The sequence below is a fragment of the Mustelus asterias genome, chromosome 8 (assembly GCF_964213995.1).
Source record: "Mustelus asterias chromosome 8, sMusAst1.hap1.1, whole genome shotgun sequence".
Taxonomy (NCBI): Eukaryota; Metazoa; Chordata; class Chondrichthyes; order Carcharhiniformes; family Triakidae; genus Mustelus; species Mustelus asterias.
The window spans coordinates 136,740,255-136,764,123 of NC_135808.1; the positions used below are offsets into that span (position 1 = coordinate 136,740,255).

The window sequence follows — 23,869 nt, forward strand, 5'->3', positions numbered from 1 at the left end:
CCACGAACCCTATAATTATGCCCCCTTGTAATAGCTCCATCCACCCGAGAAAATAGTCTTTGAACGTTCACTCTATCTATCCCCTTCATCATTTTATAAACCTCTATTAAGTCTCCCCTCAGCCTCCTCCGCTCCAGAGAGAACAGCCCGAGCTCCCTCAACCTTTCCTCATAAGACCTACCCTCCAAACCAGGCAGCATCCTGGTAAATCTCCTCTGCACTCTTTCCAGCGCTTCCACATCCTTCTTATAGTGAGGTGACCAGAACTGCATACAATATTCCAAATGTGGTCTCACCAAGGTCCTGTACAGTTGCAGCATAACCCCACGGCTCTTAAACTCCAACCCCCTGTTAATAAAAGCTAACATACTATAGGCCTTCTTCACAGCTCTATCCACTTGAGTGGCAACCTTTAGAGATCTGTGGATATGGACCCCAAGATCTCTCTGTTCCTCCACAGTCTTCAGAACCCTACCTTTGACCCTGTAATCCACATTTAAATTAGTCCTACCAAAATGAATCACCTCACATTTATCAGGGTTAAACTCCATTTGCCATTTTTCAGCCCAGCTTTGCATCCTATCTATGGCTCTTTGCAGCCTACAACAGCCCTCCACCTCATCCACTACTCCACCAATCTTGGTGTCATCAGCAAATTTACTGATCCACCCTTCAGCCCCCTCCTCTAAGTCATTAATAAAAATCACAAAGAGCAGAGGACCAAGCACTGATCCCTGCGGCACTCCGCTAGCAACCTGCCTCCAATCCGAAAATTTTCCATCCACCACCACCCTCTGTCTTCGATCAGACAGCCAGTTACCTATCCAATCGGCCAACTTTCCCTCTATCCCACACCTCCTCACTTTCATCATAAGCCGACCATGGGGGACCTTATCAAACGCCTTACTAAAATCCATGTATATGACATCAACGGCCCTACCTTCATCAACACGTCTGAGGATCGTGGGATTATATTCATTGGAGTTTAGGAGGTTGAGGGGAGATCTGATAGAAACTTACAAGATAATGAACGGCTTAGATAGGATGGACGTAGGGAAGTTGTTTCCATTAACAGGGGAGACTAGGACGCGGGGGCACAGCCTTAGAATAAAAGGGAGTCACTTTAGAACAGAGATGAGGAGAAATTTCTTCAGCCAGAGAGTGGTGGGTCTGTGGAATTCATTGCCACAGAGGGCTGTGGAGGCCGAGACGTTGAGCGTCTTCAAGACAGAAATTGATAAATTCTTGATTTCTCGAGGAATTAAGGGCTATGGGGAGAGAGCGGGTAAATGGAGTTGAAATCAACCATGATTGAATGGTGGAGTGGACTCGATGGGCCGAATGGCCTTACTTCCGCTCCTATGTCTTATGGTCTTATGGTCTTAACACACTTAGTTACCTCCTCAAAAAAGTCTATCAAATTTGTGAGGCACGACTTGCCCTTCACGAATCCGTGCTGACTATCCCGGATTAATCCGCATCTTTCTAAATGGTCGTAAATCCCATCTCTAAGGACCTTTTCCATCAATTTACCAACCACCGAAGTAAGACTAACCAGTCTATAATTACCAGGGTCATTTCTATTCCCTTTCTTAAACAGAGGAACAACATTCGCCACTCTCCAGTCCTCTGGCACCATCCCCGTGGATAGCGAGGAACCAAAGATCAAAGCCAAAGGCTCTGCAATCTCATCCCTTGCCTCCCAAAGAATCCTAGGATACATTTCATCAGGCCCAGGGGACCTATCGACCTTCAGTTTATTCAAAACTGCAAGTTGAGACTTGCGTGGAGTCCTGTTCAGTTGTTCATCCTGAGCTTCCTGACATCGGATCCCAGTCCAGCATTGCCTCAAATTTACATTTCCATCTTTGACTTCAAATTCCCCCATGACCTCATTCTCCTGATCTCTGAAACCTCCTCCAGTCGTAGAAACCTCCAAGATCTGATCTATCTTCCAATTCCAGCCCAATGTGCATCCCCAAAGTGCATTGTTCCATCATTGGTGGTTCAGCTGCCGAGCTCCTAAACTCTGGAATTATCTCCCTATACCTTTCACTCCTGAAGACACCTTTTAAAACTATTCAGATTACAGTTGATGTTAAACGCCAGGATATTCCAAATCCCAGAGAAGGGAAACTCGAAGCACTGGCTCTCAACTGTACTTTTTCAATTTGGTATATTGTGAGGAAAGATGTGAAAACCAGAGGATGTTGTCCCAGACATCTTTGTGATGATTTTAAATAAAATAAAGGTTTATTAAACGATGAAATACACAAGAAAGTCCACTGGAAGTACACTGAACTAACTCAATGGCTATACACAGTTTCCCTAAATTTACCGAGTTCCAAACTCCTTTATTTTCCTAACTTCAGAGCTAATCCTCCCCAAACAACATTCTACAGGATTTGAAAAACTACAGGCAAAATCCAGTCTCCCACACCAGAAATATGCTTCATGTTTCTGATGTAGGGCAGAATAACTGGTTGTTCAAACAGGCTTTTCTACAGACAGCTTGCTGGGAGTTCACACAGCTTTTGCTGCTCCAGGTTTAGGTCTCAAAACAGCTAACTTGCATAGGTTCAAATTGCTCCTGATAAACCGCTACCCGTTTTCATCTTCCCTTATCTGAAGTAACTTCCTCAGAGGTCACTCTTAATTACCTTCATTTTGTGAGTCCAACTTTTAGAATTGGGAAGTGCACACCTCGTCTCCTCCTTTGAACCTCTAACATCTTAAACCCTTGATGTTCTATTCTTCATTGTTACCAACTTGCCTTCTGTTTACAGAGTTGCTAGGCTCATCAACATATAAAAAGCACTAATTCCATTAACCTAGTTAAATTGTTTCTGCCACTATGTAGCTTCCATTTTTAAATATATATATATATTTGTTGGTGATCTGGACACATAAAAACCTGAAGCTCGTGACCCTTTCTATTTCGTCCCCATTGATGTAGACAGGGGCATGTTCTCCTTTACGCTTCCTGAAGTCAATGACAATCTCCTTTGTTTTGCTGACATTGAGGGAGAGATTATTGTTGCTGCACCAGTTCACCAGATTCTCTATCTCATTCCTGTATTCTGTCTCTTCATTGTTTGAGATCCGACCCATTACGGTGGTGTCGTCAGCAAACTTGAAAATCGAATTGGAGGGGAATTTGGCCGCACAGTCATAGGTGTATAAGGAGTATAGTAGGGGGCTGAGAACACAGCTTTGTGGGGTACCGGTGTTGAAGATGATCGTGGAGGAGGTGTTGTTGCCTATCCTTACTGATTGTCGTCTGTGAGTTAGGAAGTTCAGGATCCAGTCGCAGAGGGAGGTGCCAAGGCCCAGGCCACGGAGTTTGGAGATGAGTTTCGTGGGAAGGCTGAGCTGTAGTCAAAAAATAGGAGTCTGACATAGGTATCCTTGTTATCTAAGTGTTCCAGGGTTGAATGCAGGGCCAGGGAAATGGCGTCTGCAGTGGGCCTGTTGTGGCAGTAGGCAAACTGTAGTGGATCCAGGTAGTCCGGGAGGCTGGAATTGATTCCTGTCTGTGCATTGTGAAACCCTTGAAGTGTCCTGGTCACTTTAATATCCATGTCTCATGGACACCTGGAAGCCTTCAAAATCACAGCAGCAATCCATTCTGCAGATGGGGTTGGCCTTTCTCTCTCTCAGAAGCCCCAGGTTTGAGAAGATCCCTTTGAAGTTCTCAGACTGACAGGTGATGTCAGTTTCACTGGGGGGATTCCTTTTGTGGCTTGAATGAGCAGCGGGTGCAGCCTGACAACTTTGATCTGCTCTGATTGACAGCTGCACAGCAGATCAGACAGTTCGTAGCAGACACAATCCACTAAGCCTCATGTATCTCCCCATTCCACCAACTGGTTCATTCAGCCCCATTTTAACACTGATTTCTTTCCAGTCTCTGAGCCTTCCTGGAAAGTTCAAAAGCCTCGAAAAGCTTTGTGTTCATTCAATGTCACATTCCATTATCTTTAAATAGCCTTTGATTCACAGATTGGACCAATTGTCCACTAGCCAGGTGTGGTGATATAAACAGGGCCTAGTTTTAAGGCTGATAAAATTGGATATCCTAAATTAAAGAATTGGGCATATTAAAATCAAACACAGTCAAACCTCAGGCAGGCCAATTGTACAATTACACAAACATGTCTGGGCCTGACCCATCAACCACCCATCAAAGGTCGTTACACTCTACTTGAGACTTCGCAGGAGATCATGGCACCTCATTGAAATGCACCGGTATTTTGTTAGAAGCCCAGATCGGGCAGACTTTCCGTTACCAAGAGTTCCTGTAGATACCTTATCTGATAACAAGTTCAACAGCATGGAGATGGACACCTGGGGGGCGGACCCTGGTGTCCTGTCAGGCAGACATCAAGAAACCCACTGGGTATTGGAACCCCCTCCTGGGATCTCATTGGCCGGAAGCCAGAGACGTTTCTGGAAAGGCAAGCAGGCTGGGGATAAAGGGACACACTCAGAGGCACACAGCAGCGAAGACTCGACGAGGGAGGCAGTTGTGACCATTCGGAAGACTGACCAGAGAAGGAAGAAGCTGCCATCGAGACTCACCTTCGTGACGACAGACCAGAGGGACTCAGAGAATCGGGCCTGCAGTTTAACCAAGCCATCTTTACGGGTAGTATACTTAAATCTGGGGTATCCTCTTGTTTTATGTGGGTAATTTAAGGGTTAATAGTGTTATTATTAATAAACTTGTTGAACCTTTACTTGTGTTTGTCCTTTGTCCACCTTGCAAATAAGGGCACCGGGGTAAAACCTTGGAGTAAGTAAACTGGTTGAAAGTATCTGAGAATTAACAGGTACAACACAGGAGCTTTGTTTCTTTTTCTTTCCCATCACAGTGCTTTCTAAATATTGCACTTAGAAAAGAGAAAGTGAAACTTCATAGCTGGTGGGTAATTGATCCAATCTGTCAATCAAAAGCAATATGTTTCTAAACATTGCAGTTAGGAACAAAGGCAAGCACTTGGCAGCAGCAGAGAATACATGGGCACAGCACTTATCTCCCTGCTCCCCCTCGGAGTCCAAGGCACAAGGGCAGGGTGTCCCTGCCAGGGTGTCAGTAGCAGGGTGCCAATGTAAGGTTGGCACTGCCACGAGGTGCCACTGAAGGGGTGGGGCCTAAAGGGGACGGGCCTAGGGACGGGTGTGGGGCCTGGGCACCCCATCTCAGAGCACCTCTCTTGTGGTGAGGTTTGAGGTGCTGGCTAGTGGAGGAGGGAGTCAGCTCACCCTCATGTCTGCATGGTTTGGGTAACCCATACTTTCAGTGGTTGGGGGGATAGGATGCCACAGGAGAGGTTGGGGGTGCACCCTTGTCAGTGGGAGTCGCCATATCTATTGTTGGGGCGGGGAGGAGCCTAACTCTCAGAGACCGGGGCATCCTTTAAAATCGGCACCCCGATCTCTGGAAAGCCAGGCTGGCAGGCATGATTTGTGACATGGATAAATTTAAATGGTAAAGGTGGATGAATCCCACCTGACAGGTACTGCTAACACCAATGGGAAACACTCCGCTTTTTCCATTTACGGGAGAACTTAGCATGCAGACAGGAGACTTGTACCCATAGAATCATACAAGGAGACCATTGGCACATCATCGCCATGATAGCCCTCTGAAGGAATAATTTACTTCGTGAACCTGCCCCGATTTTTCCATGTAGCCTGTTTCAAGAAATTACCCAATTCCCTTTTGGAAGTCTCAATTGAACCTGCCTCCATTTAACTCATTTGAGAATCTTGTCAAATTGCTACCATATGTATTTTTTTAAAATTGCTGCTGGTCTCCCCCATCTTGAGCCAAATTTGGTCAATTCCAGAGTGTTCCACACACGCAGAGAGGGACAGTCAAAGACAGTTAGTTTAAAAATTGAACTGATTTCTACCATACAAATAATTAAAGCCCAGCTTCTGGATCCTGCTGCAATGTCCCCGTGAAACCCAGCGCAATCTGGAGAAGCAGCACCACATCTTCCAACTGGGCACGTTGCAGCCCTCAGGACTCAATTTTGAGCTCAGTGAGTTTAGATTTTAATCTTTCTCCTCCATCAAACCCTTTATTTTAAACATCCCAAACATGTATTGCCTCAACACGCCTCCCAAACCCCGCAAACACCAGACCATCTTGGGGCAAATGGGGTCAAAGGTCATGGGGAGAAAGCAGGATTAGGCTATCGAGTTGAATTGGTTAGGTTGACCATTTAGATTGATTGGCCATGCTAAAATTGCCCCTTAGTGTCCTAAGATGCGTAGGTTAGAGGGATTAGTGGGTAAAGATGTCGGGATATTGGGGTAGGGCTTGTGTGGGATTGTGGCCGGTGCAGACTCGATGGGCCAAATGGCCTCTTTCTGCACTGTAGGGTTTCTATGATTCTATGGATGATCAGCCATGATCATAATGAGGAGTGGGGCAGGCTTGAATGGCCAAATGGCCTCCTCCTGCTCCTGTCTTCCATGTTTCTATCTCTTTTGTTCTTAAATTTGCTACTTCTTGCTGCAATCTCTCCCAGGTACAGTTTAAAATCGAACACATTCTCCCTCCATTCAGGTCTGACGAAGAGCCAAAGGATTCGAAACGATAAATCTGCTTTCTCTCCTTACACACGCTGCCAGACCTGCTGAGCTTTTCCAGCAGCCCCTGTTCTTGTTCTGTGTCGATCTTAAATGGTTTGTTACTCTGGAAGTGGACAGAAAGGTTTGAATTTATAGAACTTGCATTTTGGCAGTGTCTTTCCCCACCTCAGTATGTTACAAATCTTTCACAATGACATCTTGCTCACTGTTGAAATGCAGGATGTGTGACAGCCAATTCGCACACAGAAAGATCCCAAAAAGGACGATGACTCAGTAGCCTGCATTAGCAATGTTTACTGGGCTGGGAGTGGGATGAGGGACATGGGGGCGGGGTCAGGGACATGGGGGCGGGCTCAAGGGACTAGGGGCGGGTTAGTGGCCAGGGGGCGGGGACAAGGGCGGGGTTAAGGGACTGGGAGCGGGGACTGGGGGCGGGCGGAGCGGGGACTGGGGGCGGGCGGAGCGGGGACTGGGGGCGGGCGGAGCGGGGACTGGGGGCGGGCGGAGCGGGGACTGGGGGCGGGCGGAGCGGGGACTGGGGGCGGGCGGAGCGGGGACTGGGGGCGGGCGGAGCGGGGACTGGGGGCGGGCGGAGCGGGGACTGGGGGCGGGCGGAGCGGGGACTGGGGGCGGGCGGAGCGGGGACTGGGGGCGGGCGGAGCGGGGACTGGGGGCGGGCGGAGCGGGGACTGGGGGCGGGCGGAGCGGGGACTGGGGGCGGGCGGAGCGGGGACTGGGGGCGGGCGGAGCGGGGACTGGGGGCGGGCGGAGCGGGGACTGGGGGCGGGCGGAGCGGGGACTGGGGGCGGGCGGAGCGGGGACTGGGGGCGGGCGGAGCGGGGCCAGCGGCCTGTGTTCGGGTTAGGAGCCCCCGGTAGGCTGTGGTTCCCGGGCCGGGCTGCCGCGGCCACACTCGCCTTGCTGCGCTGCACTTTGAGGCTGTTTCGCTCAGCCGCCATGTCCAGCTCCCGTTGCTATGGCGACTGAGCGCCGCTGCGGCGCAGGCGCAGTGACGATGGCAGCAACCACTCCCCGCTCCCCCCTGAACCTTCCCCATTGCTCCATGATGAACACTCTGTGTCTCTCTGTCTCACACTGGGTTTATTACACACTCTCTCACATTGGGTTTATCATATCATCAACACTGAGTCAGTGCGGCGGCCCCGCGCTATCCCCCCTCCCCCCCCCGGGGCGGATGGTCTCTCCCGCGGGCTGACCCCTGACCCCGGGACAATGGGTGCGGCGGAGAGAGTGCGGAGCGCGAGCCGGGGGCGGCTCGGAAACTTCCAGAAGCTGCGAGGTGCGGGGGCGGGCTGAGCCCTGGAGACAGACCCCTCACCCCCCCAGACTGACTCCCTCAGACTGACCCCTCACCTCCCCCAGACAGACCCCTCACCCCCCCAGACTGACCCCTCACCCCCCCCAGACAGACCCCTCACCCCCCCAGACTGACCCCTCACCTCCCCCAGACAGACCCCTCACCCCCCCAGACTGACCCCTCACCCCCCCCAGACAGACCCCTCACCCCCCCAGACTGACCCCCTCACTCCCTCAGACTGACCCCTCACCTCCCCAGACTGACCCCTCACCCCCCCAGACTGATCCCTCCCTCCCCCAGACTGACCCCTCCCTCCCCCAGACAGACCCCACCTCCCCCAGACAGACCCCTCCCTCCCCCAGACAGACCCCTCCCTCCCCCAGACAGACCCCTCCCTCCCCCAGACAGACCCCTCCCTCCCCCAGACAGACCCCACCTCCCCCAGACAGACCCCTCCCTCCCCCAGACAGACCCCTCCCTCCCCCAGACAGACCCCTCCCTCCCCCAGACAGACCCCACCTCCCCCAGACAGACCCCTCCCTCCCCCAGACAGACCCCACCTCCCCCAGACAGATCCCTCCCTCCCCCAGACTGACCCCTCCCTCCCCCAGACAGACCCCACCTCCCCCAGACAGACCCCTCCCTCCCCCAGACAGACCCCTCCCTCCCCCAGATAGACCCCTCCCTCCCCCAGACAGACCCCTCACTCCCCCAGACTGACCCCTCACTCCCCCAGACAGCCCCCACCTCCCCAACGGACCCCTGCCCCCGACAGACCCCCCCACCCTCCCCCAGACTGACCCCTGCCCCCTCCCCCTCAGCCTGTCCCCTCCCCCCTCAGTCTGCCCCCTGCCCCCTCAGTCTGTGTCTCCCCTGTGCTGCCCCCCTCCCCGGCTCTGCCTGCTCCCTGTTCACCCTGTGCCCCTTGATGGCTCCCCAGAGACCGGAGCTGCTTTGATGGAGGTGCCCATAGATCCCACCAGGAGCCGGCACTTTCCGGGGTGAATTAGTTGGAGGCTGAGCTTCAGAGACACCGGCAGGCTGGGGGAATGTTACCTCACCAATTGGTTCAGGAAAGCAGGCACAACCAAAGGCCAGGGTCATCTAGTTTGGTCCTTGGTCAGGGGCGAGAAGGTCTGACTGTGATGAGACAGGTATGGGAGTTTAGGTACAAGGTGGAGGAGCCTCAGCCCTCGCTGTTGTTGAAAAGGTTCAACATTCTTGCAGCTTGTATGGGTGAGAGCGGAGACTAGGATGGGGGAGAGACCGACCTTGGTACAAGTGGGGGGAATAAGTAATGTGGTGGAATCAGGGAACGGAATAGTCAGAAGGGTTGATACAGTTCTCCGCAGGTGAGAGTATGAGTCCAGAAGTCTGTGTTGCCTGTTTAGTAAGAAGTCTCACAACACCAAGTCCAACAAGCTTTCGGAGCGCTGCTCCTTCATCAGGGAAGTGAGGACTTGTGTTCACAAACAGGGCATATACAGACACAAACTCAATTTACAAGATAATGGTTGGAATGCGAGTCTTTACAGGTAATCAAGTCTTAAAGGTACAAACAATATGAGTGGAGAGAGGGTTAAGCATAAGTTAAAGAGATGTGTATTGTCTCCAGCCAGGACAGCTAGTGAGATTTTGCAAGTCGTGGGGGTTACTGATAGTGTGACATGAACCCAAGACCCCGGTTGAGGCTGTCCTCGTGTGTGGAACTTGGCTATCAGTTTCTGCTCAGTGATTCTGCGTTGTCGTGTGTCATGAAGGCCGCTTACCCGAAGATCAGAGGCTGAATGCCCGTGACTGCTGAAGTGCTCCCCGACTGGAAGGGAACACCCCTGCCTGGTGATTGTCGAGCATTGTTCATTCATCTGTTGTCCTAGCGTCTGCATGGTCTCCCCAATGTACCATGCCTCGGACTCTGTGAGAACCTCTCCGGCTATGTTGAGGGCATCCTGAAACCAATTGTACAAAGAACCCCCAGCTTTTGTCATGACACTACGGACTTCCTACAGAAACTCAGCACACATGGAGCAGTTGAACCAGGAGCACTCCTCGTCACAATGGATGTCTCGGCACTCTACACCAGCATCCTCCACAACGACGGCATTGCTGCAACTGCCTCAGTACTCAACGCGGACAACTGCCAATCTCCAGATGCAATTCTGCAACTCATCTGCTTCATCCTGGACCACAACATCTTCACCTTCAACAATGAGTTCTTCATCCAGATGCATGGAACAGCCATGGGAACCAGATTCGCACCTCAATATGCCAACATCTTTATGCACAGGTTCGAACAAGACCTCTTCACCGCACAGGACCTTCAACCGATGCTATACATTAGATACATCAATGACATTTTCTGCCTTTGGACTCATGGTGAACAATCACTGAAACAACTATATGATGACATCAACAAGTTCCATCCCACCATCAGACTCACCATGGACTACTCTCCGGAATCGGTTGTATTCTTGGACACTCGCATCTCCCTCAAGGACGGTCACCTCAGCACTTCACTGTACCGCAAGCCCACAGATAACCTCACGATGCTCCACTTCTCCAGCTTCCACCCTAAACACGTTAAAGAAGCCATCCCCTACGGACAAGCCCTCTATACACAGGATCTGCTTGGATGAGGAGGATCGCAACAGACACCTACAGACATTGAAAGACGCCCTCATAAGAACAGGATATGGTGCTCAACTCATCGATCGACAGTTCCGACGTGCCACAGTGAAAAACTGCACCGACCTCCTTAGAAGACAAACACGGGACACGGTGGACAGAGTACCCTTCGTCGTCCAGTACTTCCCCGGAGCGGAGAAGCCACGACATCTTCTCCGGAGCCTTCAACATGTCATTGATGAAGACGAACATCTCGCCAAGGCCATCGCCACACCCCCATCTCTTGCCTTCAAACAACCGCACATCCTCAACCAGACCATTGTCCGCCCAGCCCTCAGGAGAACAGTGACCACGATACGACACAACCCTGCCACAGCAACCTTTGCAAGACATGCTGGATCATCGACACAGATGCCATCGTCTCACATGAGAACACCATCCACCTGGTACATGGTACATACTTTTGCGACTCGGCCAACGTTGTCTACCTGATACGCTGCAGGAAAGGATGTTCCGAGGCATGGTACACTGGGGAGACCATGCAGACACCAAGACAACGAATGAATGAACACCGTTCGACAATCACCAGGCAGGAGTGTTCTTATCCAGTCAGGGAACACTTCAGCAGTCACGGGCATTCAGCCTCTGATTTTCGGGTAAGCGTTCTCCAAGAAGGCCTACACGACAACGCAGAATCGCTGAGCAGAAACTGATAGCCAAGTTCTGCACGCATGAGGACGGCTCAATCGGGATCTTGGGTTCATGTCACACTATCTGTAACCCCCACGACTTGCCTGGGCTTGCAAAATCTCACTAACTGTCCTGGCTGGAGACAATACACATTCTTTAACTTGTGCTTGGCCCTCCACTCACATTGTCTGTATCTTTACGACTTGATTACCTGTAAAGACTCGCATTCCAACCACTATCTTGTAAATTGAGTTTGTGTCTGTATATGGCCTGTTTGTGAACACAAGTCCTCACTTCCCTGATGAAGGAGCAGCGCTCCGAAAGCTTGTGCTACCAAATAAACCTGTTGGACTTTAACCTGGTGTTGTGAGACTTTTTACTGTGCTTACCCCAGTCCAATGCCGGCATCTCCATATATTGCCTGTCTAGTGCCAGGGTTAAGGATATCTGTCACAGTTTACCCTCTGATTTCAACTTCTCTGCCGTTTGGCCATTGACACTTTCTATTCTCTCTATGGGCTGCCATCAGCAGCCTTTCCCCTTGTTTTTCTAGCTCTGACTCATCTTTCATTCCCTCCCCCTGCAGTATAAATATTTCCCACTTTCTATGCCTTTCAGCTTTGACAAAGGGGTCATCTGGACTTGAAACGACAGCTCTTTTCTCCTTACAGATACTGCCAGACCTGCTGAGATTTTCCAGCGCTTTCTCTTTTGGTTTCAGATTCGCTTTTATTTCGAGGTATATACTCGGGGCTAGAAAGGAACTTGCAGTGATGGGGAAGATTCTGTTGAGAGCTCTGAAGGTCATCCTGACTTGAAATGTTGGCACTATTCTCTCTCCATAGAGGCTTTCAGACCTGCTGAGTATTTCCAGCATTTTCTGTTTTTGTGCCTGGGATGAGGAGTTTATCTTATGAGGAAAGGTTGAACAGGTTGGGCTGATAACTATTGGAGTTTAGAAGAATGAGAGGTGACCTTAGTGAAACATAAGAACCTGACGGAAATTGACAAGGTGGATGTTCACTTGTGGGGAATCTAGAACAAGTGGCCACAGTTTAAAAACTAAGGCTCATTTAAGACTGAGCTAAGGAACATTTTATTTTTTCTCTCAAAGGGTCATTAGCCTTTGGAATTCTCTTCCCCAGAAAGCAGTGAAGGCATTTTGGATAGACAGGAGAGTCAATGATTCAGGGGAATAGGCAGGAAAGTGGAAATGAGTTTATAATCCAATTAGCTATAATCTTGTAGAATGGCGAAGCAGATTCAAGGGGCTGAATGGCCTACTCCTGCTCCCAATTCTGTGTTCTTATGTGAGCAAGAGAATTTGGTTCACTTTCCTGGCTACTGATGAATCACTGCTTTGTGTCAGCTTTCTTTTCCAATTTTTTTTTGACCAGGAAAGGAGGTGACTCCTGGTGAGTTCTGGGACATTGTGGTCATTACAGCTGCTGATGGCAGACAAGAACTGGTGTTCGAGCAGCAGATCAGCAGCAAGCTGGAGAGGAATGAGCTTCCCCTCGGTGTGCAGTATCATGTATTTGCTGATCCCATTGGACCAAAAATTGGTAAGTGCTCCTATCATGTACAAAATGATGAACTAGAAAGTTGCTAAACTCTCACTATACCCTCAGCTGGAGTATTATGTCCAATGGTAAGAGAGGTGTAGGGAGGTAATTCCAGAATTTGAGACTCGGGCACAGTCCCCAGCGGTGGAGCGATTAAAGAAAGAAGAAATTATTTCCTCTTCACTATCAAGTACACAGCCAATTTTTGTTATTTGCAGATTTTCCAATCATGCCTCCCACATTTAAGTCTAAATCATTAACATATACAACAAACAGCAAGGGTCCCAACACTGAGCCCTGTGGAAACTGTTTTCCATGCACAAAAAACATCCATCCATCTTTGGTTTCTTATAATTGAGCCAATTTTGGATCCAACTGCCACCTTCCCCTGTATCCCATGAGATCTCATTTTTTGGCCAGTCTGCCATGTGGGACCTTGTCAAATGCCTTGCTGAAATCCATGCATTACAACATTCACTGCACTACCTTCATCAATTCTTCATCTTTCTTCCTCAAGAAATTATATTAAGTTAGTGAGACACAGTCGTCCCCTAACAAAAGCATGCTGACTATCCCTGATCAATCCGTGCCTTTCTAAGTGACAGTTTATCCTCTCTTAAATTGTCTCCAATGATTTGGTCAGCACCAAAGTCAGACTGACTGGGCTGTAGTTTTCTGGCCTATCCCTCACACACTTTTTCAATAATTTTCAAACCTCGAAACCCCTGGTACTTTACGTGTATCTAGTGAAGGTTGGCAAATGATCCTATGAGCATTCACTATGTCCTCCCTGGCTTTCTTCAACAGCCTGGGATACAATCCATCTGGCCCTGGTGATTTGTACTGCCTCTCACATTATGCTTATTGTATCAAACATTTCACACTTCTCTTTAACTAGAATGACTGCATCGTCCCTCTCCTCAATGAAGACGACAAAATATTCATTGAGAAGACTTCTTAATAATCAACTAACGTGGATTGCAGCGATTCAAGAAGGCAGCTCATTAGCACCTTCTCAAGGGCAACTAGGGATGGGCAATAAACGCTGGCCAGCCAGCAATGCCCATGTCCCACAAATTAATTAAAAAATGATTCTGGAATTTTCCCTATGCTAGATGTGAGGGTAACTGTCCAGCAGTTTCTGCTTACTGTCTCCTTTTCTTGAATAGAGGAGCTGCATTCACTAGTTTCCAATCTAATAGAACGTTTCCACAATCTAAGGATTTTGGAAAGTTTCAAACAATGCATCTACTGTGGAAGGAGGCGATGGCCTAGTGGTATTATTGCTGGATTATTAATCCAGAAACTCAGCAAATGTTCTGGGAACCAGGGTTCGAATCCCACCATGGCAGATGGTGGAATTTGAATTCAATAAAAAATATCTGGAATTAAGAATCTACTGATGAAATGATTGTCGATTATCGGAAAAACCCATCTGGTTCACTAATGTCCTTTAGGGAAGGAAATCTGCCGTCTTTACCTGGTCTGGCCTACAAGTGACTTCAGAGCCACAGCAACTCTCAACTGCTCACGAGCAAGTAGGGATGGGCAAGAAATGCTGGCCAGCTGGTGACGCTCATGTCCCACAAATGAAATATTAATAATGAATAAAAAGAAAATCTCTGCAGCAACTTCATTTAACACCCTAGGATGAAGTCCATCGGGTCCTGGGGTCTTTTCAGCCTTTAATTCTAATAATTTTCTTCATACCCTTTCCCTGGTGATTGTAATTGTTTTAAGTTCCTCCCTTCCTTTTCATCTCTTGATTTTCAAACATTTCTGAGATGTTAATTTTGTCTTCTGCAGTGATGCTGGATACAAATTATCTGTTCAACAATTCCACCATTTTATTTACCATTATTAATTCCCCAGATTTGAGAGGGTCAATGCTCAATCTATTTGCTATTACTTTTTAAATACTTGTGGAAAGTCTTACTATCTGTTTTTATATTTCTAGCTACCTTTCTCTCATACTCTAATTTCTCTCTCCTTATTACTTTGTAGTAACTCTTTGCTGATTTTTAAAAAAAATGTCCAGTCTCTGACCTGCCACTAATCTTCACGCAATTGTGCACTTTTTCTTTTCATTTATCGTTGAGAACACAACAGTTGGAACAAATTAGCAATTCAGGAGAATTGTCTGATAAATATAACAAGAAGAAGGAAGAAATGTTGAACATAGTAGAATTCATTGCAACTACAACAAAAAGAACATGACAGTTGTTTGAAAATATACAAAGCATAAATAGGAAGAGATTGTGATCAGATGTTGTTAGAAGGGACTGATGGATTCACCTTGGAAGAAACTTAGAAATGGACCAACTGGATGGATTGCAAAAGCAGTGTTTAACTTGCACATATTGAGAATGAAAATCAGAAACCAAGAAGCATACCTTAATCATCGGATCCAGACAAAACAGCTCTCAATTCAGTGAGAGATTAGGAAAGCAACAGAGTTGGGAAATAAAACTAAGCTGCAACAAATGTAGAAACAGCTTGAAGACTGCATTCGCTGCAGAGAGCTCAACAAAGAGGAGCCAGCTAAAATAGCTAATTTAGGGTATTTCAGACAAATATCAAGATAAAGAAGAGTTATTAAAAAGGAACATTGCTGGAAATCGAGCTGGAACTGGCTCAAACCAAACCCCAATTGGCAGCGGCTGAGTGCAAAACACAGGCACAAGAGAAAGCAGATGCATTAAATAAAAGTACTGCTCAGGTCCATGCAGAAGATGAAAAGAAGAGATTGGAAAATGAGATGAAAAGAAAAGATTGGAAAATGAAGCCTCCCAGTTGAAGGAGTTGTGCCAGAGAGAACCAGGCACAATAGCAATTCGGGCAGAGAACGGAACAGATTACATGGCAGAACAAGATTGCTGAAATGGTCATACTAATAAAAAAGCACGAGCGCATATAATAAAATAGTTGACAGGAAAGATGCCGAATAGAAACTCATGGTTGTTTGGTAATATAGCTCTTGAATCATGGTGAAAAAAAAGCACATGTTGTTGAAGCTTTTTGTCTTGCGCTCATCAGAACAATTTGCAAGAAAACCAAATGTAAAGGAACAACAATTTATACTTTAAGAAAACAAATCCGGGGAGGGCGAGGTTCTCGGAACAGAAATCTCCGTTGGCCTCGGGCAGGACTTTATGATCTCACCCGAGCGAGGCCATAAAATCCAGCCCGTGATTATTTTTTGGACTGGAGGCAGGTTTGTAGTGGAGTTTCCAAGTGGCTGGAATTGGGACCCTTGTTTTGCTTGATAAATATTAATCATCTGGATCTTGGTGTGTAGGGGACAATTTCAAATTTGCGGATGACACAAAACTTGAAAGCATTGTAAATTGTGAAGAGGACAGCGTAGAATATCAAAAGCACATAGACAAGTTGGGTGAGTGGGCAGATAAGTGTCTGATGAAGTTGAATACGAAGATGTTTGATAGGGAGAACATGGAAATCCAATATAAAAAAAAGGATATAATTATTAAAGTGGTGCAGGAGCAGAGACATCTGGGTGTATATACGCATAGATCATTGAAGGTCTCCCAGATTGCCTGGATACACTGCAGTTCGCTTATCGTCACAACAGATCCATAGCAGACGTCATCTCTCTGGCCCTGCCCTCAACTCTGGAACACCTGGATAACAAGGACACTTATGTCAGACTCCTATTCATTGATTACAGCTCAGCCTTCAACACCACTGTCCCAACAAAACTCATCTCCAAATTCTGCGGCCTAGGGCTCAGCTCCTCTGCGACTGGATTCTGAACTTCCTAACCCACAGACCTCAATTAGTAAGGATAGACAACAACAACACCTCCACGATTATCCTCAATACCCTGCCTGGCTGTGTCCTCAGCCCCTTGCTATACTCCTTGTACACTTCTGACTGAGTGGCCAAATTCTGCTCCAACTTCATCTTCAAGATTGCTGATGACACCACTGTAGTGGGTCGAATCTCAAACAATGACGAGACGGAGTACAGAAATGAGAGAATCTGATGAAATGGTGCGATGACAATCTCTCCCTCAATGTCAGTAAAATGGAGATAATCATTGACTTCAGGAAACGTAGTTGAGGACATGTCCCTATTGGTCGAGAGCTTTAAGTTTCTAGGTGTTCAGAACACCAATCTTTCCTGGTCCTTGGATGCCATGCTGTAGTTAAGAAAGCCCACCAACGCCTCTACTTTCTCAGAAGGCTAAGGAAATTCAGCATGTCCACTATAACTCTTACCCATTTTTACAGATGTACCATAGAAAGCAAAAGAGGAAATGCTGGAAAATCTCAGCAGGTCTGGCAGCATCTGTAAGGAGAGAACAGAGCTGACGTTTCAAGTCCAGACGACCCTTTGTCAAAGCTTTTGGCCTTTGACATCGGGTCGTCTGGACTGGAAACGTCAGCTCTTTTCTCTCCTTACAGATGCTGCCAGATCTGAGATTTTCCAGCATTTTCTCTTTTGGTTTCAGATTCCAGCATCCGCAGTAATTTGTTTTTACCATAGAAAACATCCTTTCACAGCTTGGTCTGGCCCCTGCTTTGACCAAGACTGCGAGAAACTAATAAAGGGTTGTTATCGTAGCTCAGTCCATCACATAAAGCAGCCTCCCACCCATTGACTCCGTCTACACTTCCCGCTACCTCAGAAAATCAGCCAACATAATCAAGGACCCTGTGCACCCCGGACATTCTCTCCTCCACCTTCTGTCTGGAAAAAGATACAAAAGCCTAAAAATGCATACCAACCGACTAAAGAACATCTCTTCCCTGCTGCCATCAGACTTCTGAATGGTCCTATCATATATTAAGCTGACGTTTCTCTTCACCCTATCTGTAACTGCAACACTAAATTCTGCATCCTATCGTTTTCTTCTCCGCTATGTACTCTATGAACATTATGTTTTGTCTATATAGCGCTCGAGAAACAAACTTTTCACTATTCCAATAATAAATCAAATCAAAAAGAGGTTTTCAAGAATGATCCCAGGGATGAGAAACTTCAGTTATGAGGATAGTTTGGAGAGGCTGGAATTGTTCTCCTTGGAGAGAAAAGGGGCCGACAGGAGATTTGATAAGAGATGTCCATGAGGTGATTGGACATGATAGATAGGGAGAAACTATTCCCGCTTGTAAAAATGTCGAGAAAGATGGGGGACAGATTTAAAGTGATTTGCAGAAGAAGCAAAATGTGATCATGTCCCAAACCCTGACATCGGGCAGCAACACTGCCTTCTGCAGAAAACTGTGTCCATCCCTGTGACGATACTGTACCCATCTCTGTTTGCTCCCACTACTTGAATAGCTTTCTGCACCATGGTATCATGGCCACTCTGTAACCACTGCTCTCCTCCATGCAGGCTCAGGCCTGGTGGCCATCAGCACCCACGTGCTGGAGCATTTCACCTGTTGTGTTTTAATTAGGTGAATTATTCTCAATTATGTTCTAACTAAGGCCTGCACTCTAGCTTTAATCTTACATTCTTTTTATTCCAATTAATGTTCTCTTACACCAATTGAAATTTCCCAATTTCAGAGTAAATAGGAAATATCAGCTAATCACCCACCTGCCTGAATGTGAGTGGAATAACTTGTTGAAATGGCTCTTTCAAACAATGAGATTGACCAGTCAGAGAGGAAGTTTGTAAGTCCAACCCAATTGCTCCCCTCTGCAATATATGAATCATAGAATCCCTACAGTACAGAAGGAGACCTTTCAGCCCATCGAGTCTGTACTGACCAGAATCCCACCCAGACCCTATTCCTGTAACCCTACACATTTACTTTGCTAATCCCCCAACACTAAGGGGCAATTTAGCATAGCCAATCCACCTAACCTGCACATCTTTGGACTGTGGGAGGAAACCGGAGCACCCGGAGAAAACCCATGCAGACACTGAGAGAAAATGCAAACTCCACACAGACAGAGACCTGAGGCCAGAATTGAACCTGGGACCCTGGCGCTGTGAGGCAGCAGTGCTAACTGCTGTGCCAGTGTGCTGCCCTTATATGGAACACTACAGAGTGAACAAAGACAGCAGGGCATTTTTGAAGGGGAATAGCTGAGAGTTTAGACTATATAAAGGGATTGAAGGACGTTGTTCATTTTTGTGTGTTTTTGCACAGGAAATGGAGGGTCTACACTCCGTGCTCTTCACCGATTAGAGGAACTCTATGGAGACAAGTTGGATAGCTTCACCGTTCTTTTGATTCATGCTGGTAAATACTGAACTCTTTTTCTCTGGGTTAAAAGGGTAATTGTTTGAATTAAGCATGGGATACTCCGAAGTAGTGAACTAAGTTTAAGCACCCTGTCTGTGGGCTCCCAGACAGGAGGGCTTAACTTGTTCGGTATTGATCATACGGGTCAAAGTTTAAGAAGTTTGCCCTGCAATTATTTGAAGAGGCTGTACTGAATATCAAGAGCCAGTCGCATGCACGTGCACACACACACACACGTATACGCGCGTGCGTATATACCATAACAATAATAAATGGTATTTTGTTATTTTAGAAACACATTCACAGCCCACTGGCTGAATTACAGCATGACGTACAGATATATCAAAACTTAGTTCATCGCTACACTAATGTAAACATGTTTTAAGTTAAAAGCTTGGTCAAAGAGGTAAGGAGTGTATTAAAGTTGAAGAAAGGGAATTTCAGAGCTTTGCATTCAGGCAGCTGAAGGCATGGCAGCAAATGATAGGGCAATAAATATTGGGAATGTGCAGGAGCTGGAGGAAGTTACAGAAATAGGGACGGTGTAGGATTGGAGGAGGTTACAGAGATAGGGAGGGGTTTAGGGGCTGGAAGAAGTTACAGAAATAGGGAGGGATGTAGGAGCTGGAGGAGGTTACAGAGATAGGGAGGAGTGTAGGGCTGGAGAAGGTTACAGAGATGGGGAGGGGTATAGGGGCTGGAGGAGAGTAAAGAGATAGAAATCATAGAACCCCTACAGTGCAGAAGGAGGCCATTCGGCCCATCGAGTCTGCACCGACCACAATCCCACCCAGGCCCTACCCCCACATATTTTACCCGCTAATCCCTCTAACCTACACATCCCAGGACTCTAAGGGGCAATTTTTTTAACCTAGCCAATCAACCTAACCCGCACATCTTTGGACTATGGGAGGAAACCGGAGCACCCGGAGGAAACCCACGCAGACACGAGGAGAATGTGCAAACTCCACACAGACAGTGACCTGACCCGGGGTGTGGAGGCTGGAGGATGTTACAGAGATAGGGGTGTGGTGCAGGACGAGGTTACAGCTGTAGGGAGGGGTGTAAGGGCTAGAGGTTGTTACCGAGATTGGGAGGGGAAAGGAGCTGGAGGAGGTTACAGAGATAGGGAGGGATGTAGGGATTGGAGGATGTTACAGAGATAGGGCGGGGTGTAGGCGCTGGGGGAGATTACAGAGATAGGGAGGGGTGTACAGACTGGAGGATGTTATGGGCATGGAGGGATTTGAGAAAATAATAGCTCTGGTGCATCTGAACATATTCTGGACGTGTTTGCATTCACACGCTATGATTTAATTCCTTTTTTGTTGTAGGGGGCTACAGCCAACGTTTGCCGAGTGCCAGTGCATTGGGGAAGATTTTTACCGCTCTGCCTCTGGGGAATCCTGTTTACCAAATGCTGGAGCTCAAACTGGCGATGTACATTGACTTCCCCACCCACATGAAACCTGGAGTCCTGGTGACCTGTGCTGATGACATTGAGCTCTACAGCGTTAGTGAGACTGAGGCTATATGCTTCAACAGGCCTGGTTTCACTGCCCTTGCTCATCCATCCTCCTTATCCATTGGCACCACACATGGCGTCTTTGTATTGGAGGCAGGCCGGGTGCAGGGTGTTCAGAAGGAGCTGGAATATGAAACCTGCCATCGCTTCCTGCACAAGCCCAGTGTGGAGACAATGCAGGAGACGGGGGCAGTCTGCAGGGCAGGCCACAGTCTCACAAGTGGTGGAGACACCGAGGAGGTGGATTTTGTCTACACGGACAGTGTCTACTATTTTGATCGTCCAACAGCCAAGCAGTTGCTGGCAATCCTTGGAGAGATTGGCAGCCTCAGTTGTGAGATTGATGCTTATGGTGACTTCCTCCAGGCGCTGGGGCCTGGTGCCACAGCAGATTACACCAGAAACACAGCCAATGTTAGCCAGGAGGAGGACCAGCTGGTGGCAGTTCGACAGAAGATTTTCGAGTGTCTCCGAGGGACACCGCTTAATGTGGCCATGTTGAACAATTCCAAATTCTACCACCTGGGCACTGCCCAGGAATATATATACCATTTGACAGCAGATGTGACCCTGAGGGCACAGCTTGGGCTGCTGTCTGACCCCAGTGGAATTGGGCAGCTCTGCCCTGATAGTAATGGCCAGATTCCATGCATCATTGAGAGCCTGATAGGACAGGGGTGCAATGTGTCTCCTGGCAGTGTAATTGAGTACTCCCGGCTGGGACCGGGTAGCTGTGTGGGCACCAACAGCATTGTCAGTGGGTGCTGCGTAAGAGAGAATTCCACCATACCCCCTGGCACCTTCCTGCACTCGCTGTGCATCCCAGGAGGTTTTGCCACTGTGATGTTTGGGACAGGAGACAACCTCAAGCGTACAGTCCCATCACTGTCGGAGATCCATGAACTGCAGCTGCTAGGCTTCAATTTCCAAGAGGCTGCCATGCGCCTGGGCTTGAAGATCTCCGAGCATCTTTTCTCGGACAGTGGGAGAAAACGTCCCAGCTTGTGGAGTGCCAGGATCTTCCCTGCTGCACGCGCGAGGGCCGAAGACTCAGTGGCGGCTGTCCTGGAGATGTTCGAAGCTCTACAGGGAAAATCGGTCCATCAGTTGCCGAATGATGGTCAGTTGCTTTCCATTGAAGACATACTCCAACGCAAAGAAGTGATGAGCATGTTAATTTTCAGAAAGCAGCTCACTGAAGAAATCAGTCAGAGAAGACATACCGGGGAAAACAAATTGAAGGCCTTATAATTCATTCATTCAGGAACTTTTTATCATGCCCCAAAATAGGCAGCAATAAATAATTCACTCCTATCATAGCAGAATTGCAGAACGAGTTGATACAGAGAAGACGTTTCCACCTTTGAGGAACTCTGAAAATGACAGCCTATAAATATAAGATATAAATTCAATAAGGAATTCAGAAAAAATGTCTTTAGCCAGACAGCGATAAGAATCTGGAACTTGTTATCACAGGGAACAAGTGAGATGAGGGAGAAGTTGGATAACATTATGTGTGAGGAAGAAATAGAAGGATGTGCTAATAGGCTGGGATGTGGAGTATGCACACCAGCTCAAACTATTTGGAGGGAATTACCTGTTTCTGTGTTCCTTTTATCCAGTTATGTTTCCTCCTGCAGCTGAACTTGGTTATATGGGACAACATTTCTAAGTTTTCAGATGACACTAAAGTGAATAGTGCAGTTTTAAAGGGGAGGGGGTGGTGAAGGAACGTAAGGGCTTGGGGATGTATTTATAAGAGATCTTTCAAGGTGAGGGGTTAAGTCAATAAGGTTCTTAAAAACATATGGGATTCTCAGGTTTATTATTAGAGGTACGAAAGGTTATGCTAAAACTTTACAAATCACTGGTTGAGCCTCAGTGGGAGTATTGCATCCAATTGTGGCTCCAACCATACTTTCAGAAAGATGTCAGTGCCTTAGAGAGGCTGCCAAGGAGATTTACTGGAACGGAACCAGTGATGAGGGACTTCAGTTATCAGGGAACAGGGGTCAAAATATATTTTTTTCGAGGAATCTTTAAGATTTTCTGGAGGGCTGGATTATGATTTTTGAGGGTGACTGTTTTATTCTCACCTCTTTAGTGAGTGATGCATTCACAAAGTAACATTAACAGAAAGGAGTTGAGATCAAAACCGTGAGTGTTTTCAAGAAGCAGTTATTTATATCATTTGGGGTGAAGGGGAATGAAAGGATATGGGGGAGGGGGAAGGCAGGAATCAGGCTTTGAGTTGGATGATCACCCATGATCATTACAAATGGTGGAGCAGGCTCGAAGGGCAGAATGGCCTCCTGCTGCTCCTATTTTCTATTTTACCTTTTGTAACTATGTTAAACATTTCTAGGGTTTTCTTTGGATAGATAAGATTGCACAAATGCAAAAGTCTGTGTATGTGTGTATGTATGTATATAATATATATATATTATATATAATTAAACCTTTGAATTGGGAATCTACAAATATGATTTTATTAATTTATTCTAAATAAATCTTTCATACTCCATTTCTAAATTGAAAATTCTAACTATTTGTCGCAAAACAATTTATTCGGAATGAGTCTCTCAGCCACTTCTGAAAAAAAATTGCAAATTATTAACACTGTCCAGCATTCACTGGTTTTGTTCTGCAATTTCCATTTTCTGTCCTCTCAAAACTTCTGTATCAAGTGAGTGCTGACAAACACATCAAGATACTGACTTTGAGGTCTAACTGTGCAACACAAGTTCTGCAGCACCAAGCTAAACATCAGAAAAGGAATGGTTTATACTACACACAGCTAATGTGGTTCTGCTCTTTAAGAAGGGTTGTAGAGATAAAGCAGGCAACTATAGACCAGGAAGTCTCACGTCGGTGGTAGGGAACCTGTTAGAGAAACTTCTGAAGGAGAGCATCTATCTCGACTTGGAGAGGCAAAGTTTGATCAGGGATAGTCAGCGTGGCTTCGTCAGAGTGAAGTCACGCCTAACAAATTTGATTGAATTTTTTGAGGTGACCAGGTGTGTAGATGAGGGTAGTGCAGTCGATGTAGTTTATATGGATTTCAGCAAAGCCTTTGACAAGGTCCGATATGGAAGACTTGTAAAGAAGGTAAATTTCTATGGGATACTGGGTAATTTGATAAAGTGGATTCAAAATTGGCTCAGCTGTAGGAGACAGAGGGTGATGACAGAAGGCTGCTTGAGTGACTGGAAGCCAGTGTCCAGTGGTATGCCACAGGGATCTGTGTTGGGCCTCCTATTCGTCATTTATATAAATCGTAGAATCTACAGTGCAGAAGGAGGCCATTTGGCCCATC

General features: G+C 47.2%; 2 protein-coding genes across 2 annotated transcripts in view; one reads left to right on the top strand and one right to left on the bottom strand.

Moving 5' to 3' along the window:
• Positions 1-7,591, bottom strand: part of LOC144497594 (leucine-rich repeat and IQ domain-containing protein 3-like) — a 58,853-nt gene extending 51,262 nt beyond the window's left edge. Inside the window, exons 1-2 of the mRNA XM_078219039.1 lie at positions 7,524-7,591; positions 6,648-6,709 (exon numbers count right to left, since the gene is read on the bottom strand). The gene's annotated coding sequence lies outside the window, so the exon portion shown is untranslated. The remainder of the gene's footprint in view (positions 1-6,647; positions 6,710-7,523) is intronic.
• Positions 7,592-7,745: 154 nt separating this feature from the next.
• Positions 7,746-23,020, top strand: fpgt (fucose-1-phosphate guanylyltransferase). The gene is made up of 4 exons (XM_078219036.1): positions 7,746-7,906; positions 12,637-12,804; positions 18,933-19,025; positions 20,363-23,020. Exons 1-4 carry the CDS (start codon positions 7,840-7,842, stop codon positions 21,802-21,804), a joined length of 1,770 nt encoding a protein of 589 aa, XP_078075162.1. The 5' UTR covers positions 7,746-7,839; the 3' UTR covers positions 21,805-23,020.
• Positions 23,021-23,869: the final 849 nt, after the last annotated feature.

Bases quoted from the DNA above. Each gene is read 5' to 3' on its own strand.
- fpgt (XM_078219036.1), top strand. From the start codon at position 7,840: ATGGGTGCGGCGGAGAGAGTGCGGAGCGCGAGCCGGGGGCGGCTCGGA. The intron at 7,907-12,636 runs GTGCGGGGGCGG...TTTTTTGACCAG, and splicing joins AAACTTCCAGAAGCTGCGAG to GAAAGGAGGTGACTCCTGGT. The intron at 19,026-20,362 runs GTAAATACTGAA...TTTTTGTTGTAG, and splicing joins CGTTCTTTTGATTCATGCTG to GGGGCTACAGCCAACGTTTG.